General features: G+C 42.2%; 1 protein-coding gene across 2 annotated transcripts in view; it reads right to left on the bottom strand.

The window, feature by feature from the left end:
* Positions 1 to 5,659, bottom strand: part of LOC139375286 (sodium-dependent lysophosphatidylcholine symporter 1-B-like) — a 24,692-nt gene extending 19,033 nt beyond the window's left edge. Inside the window, exons 1-3 of one of the 2 annotated variants that reach the window (XM_071116917.1) lie at positions 5,624 to 5,659; positions 2,446 to 2,574; positions 1,648 to 1,772 (exon numbers count right to left, since the gene is read on the bottom strand). In XM_071116917.1, the coding sequence (XP_070973018.1) occupies positions 1,648 to 1,772; positions 2,446 to 2,547 (227 nt within the window). In that variant the 5' untranslated portion in view covers positions 2,548 to 2,574; positions 5,624 to 5,659. Of the gene's footprint in view, positions 1 to 1,647; positions 1,773 to 2,445; positions 2,575 to 4,651; positions 4,987 to 5,623 lie in introns of those variants that run through there. The other variant, XM_071116916.1, reaches the window with a different exon arrangement.
* Between the last annotated feature and the right edge of the window lie 341 nt (positions 5,660 to 6,000).

Raw genomic sequence — 6,000 nt, forward strand, 5'->3', positions numbered from 1 at the left:
TCAAATAAGCAAAGAGAAATGACAGTCCATTAAGAGATGAAGGTCAGTCAATGTGGAATATTTCAAGAACTTTGAAAGTTTCTTCAAGTGCAATTGCTAAAACCATCAAGTGCTATGACAAAACTGGCTCTCATGAGGACCGCCACAGGAAAGGAAGACCCAGAATGACCTCTGCTGCAGACAATAAGTTCATTAGAGTTACCAGCCTAAGAAATTGCAGCCCAAATAAATGCTTCAGAGTTCAAGTAACGGACACATCTCAAAATCAACTCTTCAGAGGAGACTGCGTGAATCAGGCCTTCATGGTCAAATTGCTGCAAAGAAACCACTACTAAAGGACACCAATAATAAGAAGAGACTTGCTTGGGCCAAGAAACACGAGCAATGGACATTAGACTGGTGGAAATCTGTCCCTTGGTCTGATGAGTCCAAATTTTAGATTTTTGGTTCTAACTGCCGTGTCTTTGTGAGAAGCAGAGTAGGTGAATGGATGATCTCTGCATGTGTGGTTCCCACCGTGAAGCATGGAGGAGGAGGTGAGATGGTGTGGGGTGCTTTGCTGGTGACACTGTCTGTGATATATTTAGAATTCAAGGCACACTTAACCAGCATGGCTACCACAACATTCTGTAGTTTAAGGTCCCTCGGTCGAGCAGTATCCCATCTGGTTTGAGCTTAGTGGGACTATAATTTGTTTTACAAAAGGACAATGACCCAACACACCTCCAGCCTGTGTAAGGGCTATTTGACCAAGAAGGAGAGTAATAGAGTGCCTCATTAGATGACCTGGCCTCCACAATCACCCAACCTCAACCCAATTGAGATGGTTTGGGATGAGTTGGACCGCAGAGTGAAAGAAAAGCAGCCAACAAGTGCTCAGCATCTGTGGGAACTCCTTCAAGACCGTTGAGGAATCTAAAAGATCAAATATATTTTGATTTGTTGAACACCTTTTTGGTTACTACATGATTCCATATGTGGTATTTCATAATTTTGATGTCTTCACTATTATTCTACAATGTAGAAAAATAGTAAAAATAAAGAAAAACCTTTGAATGAGTAGGTGTGTCCAAACTTTTGACTGGTAGTGTATGTCACCCACCACTAGGCTTAGTCTCGCTTAAGGCATCTGGGGCACAAGCAAAGAATTAGAAATCTATTTCTATGGGCACAGGCTTCAAAGTACTCAGAGCCTTTGGTGGAAACATCCAGTGCCAGCACAGAACAACAAAGCAAAAAGCACCTGGGCATTCCAGAACTAAATGAGGTCCTCTGGAGCTAAATAAGACAGCCTTGTTCCAGTCTATCCTGGTTTGCACCCAGATGAGAAGGTAAAAGCTACAACAACCTTAGACGGACAATGGCCAACAGCAGATAAAGATAGAGTAATAGAGTTGGTAGCGACTGATGTAAAATAGAGAGCAAATTAGGCATATCACTGCGATTCAGTGACAGCCTGATCTCTCTATTCAAACTGTTCCACCTCAGCGTCGTTGTCACGATTGCCGCCCATATTTCAATTACAACTACTGTTTTCCCTCTAGTCGTGACGAGAGGTTTTGCGTTAAAAAAAATCTAATTTCCTCTCCTCTTTCATTCCTGCCTACTGTAATATGTCCGCTGGGTGACCGAGGCAGAGGCACCTACCAGGGCATCATCCGGCCACACCTGGTCCATCTGCTCCGACTAACCAGGAAGCCCACCGTTGGGTCCGTCACTGCATCCCAGGCCCGGCCCACAAACAAGATGATAGAGGCATATAATGGGTCCAGCTATGGAGAGACAAAGATAAAGGGAGATAAATAAGGTGTGTGTGTGTGGGGGGGGGGGGTAGAATATAAATAATTTGAGTCATTGTCTGTCAGACCACTACAATCACAGACATCAGCCATCACCTCTCCTCACAGAACAAAGAGTGGCTATCGAAACAGAAATAAAACAGAGGCATAACTCAGTTGGATTGCATCTTAGCAACAAGATGACTAAGACAATATTTGAAAAGTTGCCAAGGTCATGTTAAGAAATGATACATGGCCAGGCCACATTGGCAACATTACCATCTGAACAATGTGGTGTTTAAGTCCATTCCAATGAGCTCATTAGCTCACTGGTTGAAAGAGTTGTATTCAGTGAGAGCACTACAGTGAGCACAGTGTACAGTCTATCACTTGCTAATTGAATGACAAAGCAAAGCAGTGCGAGTCAGAATTAATTTGCTTCACTAGATGAGTCATGCCAAAGTCTGTTAAAATGATACCAGATCTTTGGCCTTGCCCTTAAAGTCATCTTGAGAAGCTTTTCAAGTATAAATACAGTAAAGTACACACACTAAAGGGTAAAACAAAATAAGTTTTGAGCATGTTTAGACAACTGCAAATTTCAAGGAGTTGGTCTGATGGGGACTTTGTGATGTCATTGGTTCCGTTTGAATCCCATCTCACTCACCTGGGCCACATCCAGCAGGTAGATCTGGAGAAAGAAGCCCAGCGCGCTGCCTGTGATCTGGTAGGGAGCCCCTCCGATTGCATAGCACAACTTACTGCACATTGACAGACGGCCATTGTTGTCCCTCCGCTGGAAAATGGGGAGAGAAGAAGCACATAGCATGACAATAGTACACAATGTTTTGTGATAGACTAAACACAGACTTAAAAAGAAAATCAGAATATTGTGAAAGCATTGGATTAGGGGTTGCTAATGAGGCACAGTTTAGCTGTTGTGATACAGGATCTTTGTAGGTCTTTATCCAACTCTGCCTTTGTATTAAAAACGGACAAAATGTTGGAGGCATCACTTGGGTATATGAGCATCACTTCTTTGATCATGTAGAATTTCTCTGTGCAGGATCTAACTGTACAGGAAGTGGATTTGATCATTGAACTGGGTATTGATTGCTCAGTCGAGGTAAATACACATCTGGCCAAACTCACCCACTTGACCCTTTGAGTGTCCGGTTTATTTCAGAGACTTCTGGCCCAACAGCGGCTAGTAAAACAACATGTCTCATTGTGAGCCCAAGATTGGCCAACGCTCCTCACCCCACCATTGAATGTCAGATTAGTACTAAATCCCTCTGACTATGCAGTCTGGGCCACTACGAGTTTAGAAAGTGGTGTGAGACTGGGAGGTCACTGTAGTTCAGTCACTGTACAACTCTGCCTGGTGCCGGAGGCAGCGATTGGCTCTGGCTATGGGATGATCAGGCATTCCGAGATTCCTTCGGTGGCCTGAGCGGAGGCCACCAACAGTCAGCAGACAGTCAGGAGTGCACACACCCCCATCCTTCCCATCACAAACACATCCTGCTGGTCAATGAGTAAATACACCCAGGCCAACAGCCAATCATTGTAAAGAGCATCTAGCCAGTCTGACACCATGTGATCTGTCAGTATTGAGAGCAGACACCTGGTTTTACATGCTCCTCCGACCTCTTCATGGTAATTTCCCTGGTGAAATATACCCCCATAGAACAGGAATTATGTCCCATATTTCCTTCAGGAATGTGGCCTAAAGATATCATGTGTAGGACAAATTGTATGGAAAATCCCATATAACAGTGACACCTCTAAAATGGTTTTGAGGTGACACACATGGCACTTCCCTGACATGCAGAATGAAGGGTGAATAGCCTTTGAGCTCCTCAGGCAGACCTGACTGACCAGAAGGTTAAACCTGAAGAAGCAAGTCCTGCACTATGGCCAAAACAAAACACTACACACTGGGAATAAACCTGGTACAAAGAAATCCAGACATTTTGTCTGTATGACAGCACATCGGTGAGCCCCATAGAGACATCCAGTACTGACGTCATGTCAGTGAACATCAGTAAAACAGACTTATTATATGCATCTGTTTCTTCTTTTAGGTCATTTAGCAGAGCTTTACCCATAGAGCCTTACAGTAGTGAGTGCTTACATTGTCGTACAGGTCTCCGTGGGAATCGAATCCCCAACCCTGGCGTTGCAAGCGCTATGCTTTACCAAATGAGCCACATGGAGGGATATAACAGTTTGTCTACATCAGCCGACATTGGAAACATTATTCTTCAGACAAAATCCCATTCATAGCTACAATACGGGTTAAATGAAGGCATGTCCCTTTAAAACCGGTAGTTTTTTTCCTCTGAACAGCTGCACCAAGACAGATGGTCTAGCGTGGTGAAAATCAAGCCCCATCGATGAAGCTAGAGAATATTTGGTGTGATGATGTCCAATCATGTAATATATGGTTTAGCCACAGTTAGACCATTATAAGCCACTCATTGTTAATGTCAATCCCATGAAGGCTGTGTGGGGCTTGAAACGGGATTGAAATATAAGTAATTTCAATAGCCTATAATGGCATCGCATGCCTTTCTGCCAATTAGGAAAACTGTCCGATTGGGAAAACCGTTAGTTTCGCTGTTAATAGCGTAACTATATCAAACCCGCATCAACTGTATACTGTTTCATTGTTAAAATATTTTAGTGAATTTGTGTGCGTTGAAAACTCCATTATAATAATGCCTACGGCTACAATAGACTACCCATATCCCTGCATGTGATGCAAATTAATAGATTGCTCGTCAAATAATAATTTGCTGATATCTATAGTCTAAATGAAGATAATTTATTATGCCACAAATGAATAGCCATAAAATTATCGTACTTACCTTGCCAATTTTGATTCCATCTTGACTTATTGGTTTTGTTGGTAATAGACTTGCCGCGGCATATTGCTCCGCGCCCTCTCCTTTTGCCATATCGTTTTAAATCGATACAATTTTAAAAGCCTTTGATGTTTAAATTCTCCTCACTGAATCTTGAAACCGCGCGAGTACCTTAAGTAGCCGTTTGAGCTCTGAGTTCCACACTCAATTTGGTACGCTGGTGTCCTTGGCTTGACGTTGGATACATTCATTTTCAATGATTGCACGCGTGAAATGTGCGGAGGATTGTGGGAACATGGGCGACAAGACCGCTGCTAGCAGAGCGGGTTCTAAAAGTTCAGCTCTTGCCAATTTTATGAAAATGTAATGCGGCCACTACTGACTATAAGCAATCAGACGAGGAGTAGATGTTTGCTTGATAATCTTCATGAAACATACCCCATTCAAAACAGAAGATGTGATATGTTACCTGTAAAAAAAAATGTAAGGAAATATTTAGCCGACCCCCCTTTCAAATAGACTTAATTGACCACTTATTTGCAGGTATAGGCTACCTTTTAAATAAAACCTAGCGGTCAAACAGGGAAATGGTTCCACTAATTTTTCCACTATTTACTTTCCTCTATAGCGAAGGGTATTTTAGGAACACTTAAAATAAAGGCTGTGTTTTGTGTAGGATTACCCTGGTGTGACTATTTGATAACCCTGTAAATCATTCTAGGACAAGCTGACTTTTATTAATATATTCGCCTGTTTTACCCGCAAAAATGAAATGCTAATTAGCTGCTAATGTGGCATTCATAAAGAACAAATGCCATGTTGCTCCGGACGAGACTGCCGAATCAAGGCAAAGGTAAACATCTCTGGGTTAACTATCTAATGTTATCTAAATGTAGTAATAAATAAATTGGCTACATTTCTTTAAATTGACAATTCTGTAAACTGTCTTGTGCAAGTTTTAAATTGACTCAATACCTGTAAGCAAATGTGTCAGCCAGAGATGGCATGCAGGAGCTTGCGGACATTTGCAGATTTGCATCATGTCTACTTTGATGCTAATTAGCATTTTCAAATCTGAGAGTAAATAGAGCCGAATATATTGATAAAAGTCACATTGTCCAAGAGAGATTTACATGGTTGTCAAACTTCACTTCAGGGTAAGCCTGCACGACCCACAGCCCTTATTTGAAGTGTTCCTAAAATCCTCTATGGGGAAAATTAATGTTGGAAAAACGGTTGGAACCGTTTCCCTGTTTGACTGCAATGTTGTATGGGTATTATGACACCACTGCTGGGTTCTATAGGGGAGATGTTGTTAAAACATGGGGGCTGTTTGCAGTTCAAATTAGGGA

Source organism: Oncorhynchus clarkii, chromosome 19 (genome assembly GCF_045791955.1).
Source record: "Oncorhynchus clarkii lewisi isolate Uvic-CL-2024 chromosome 19, UVic_Ocla_1.0, whole genome shotgun sequence".
Lineage (NCBI taxonomy): Eukaryota > Metazoa > Chordata > Actinopteri > Salmoniformes > Salmonidae > Oncorhynchus > Oncorhynchus clarkii.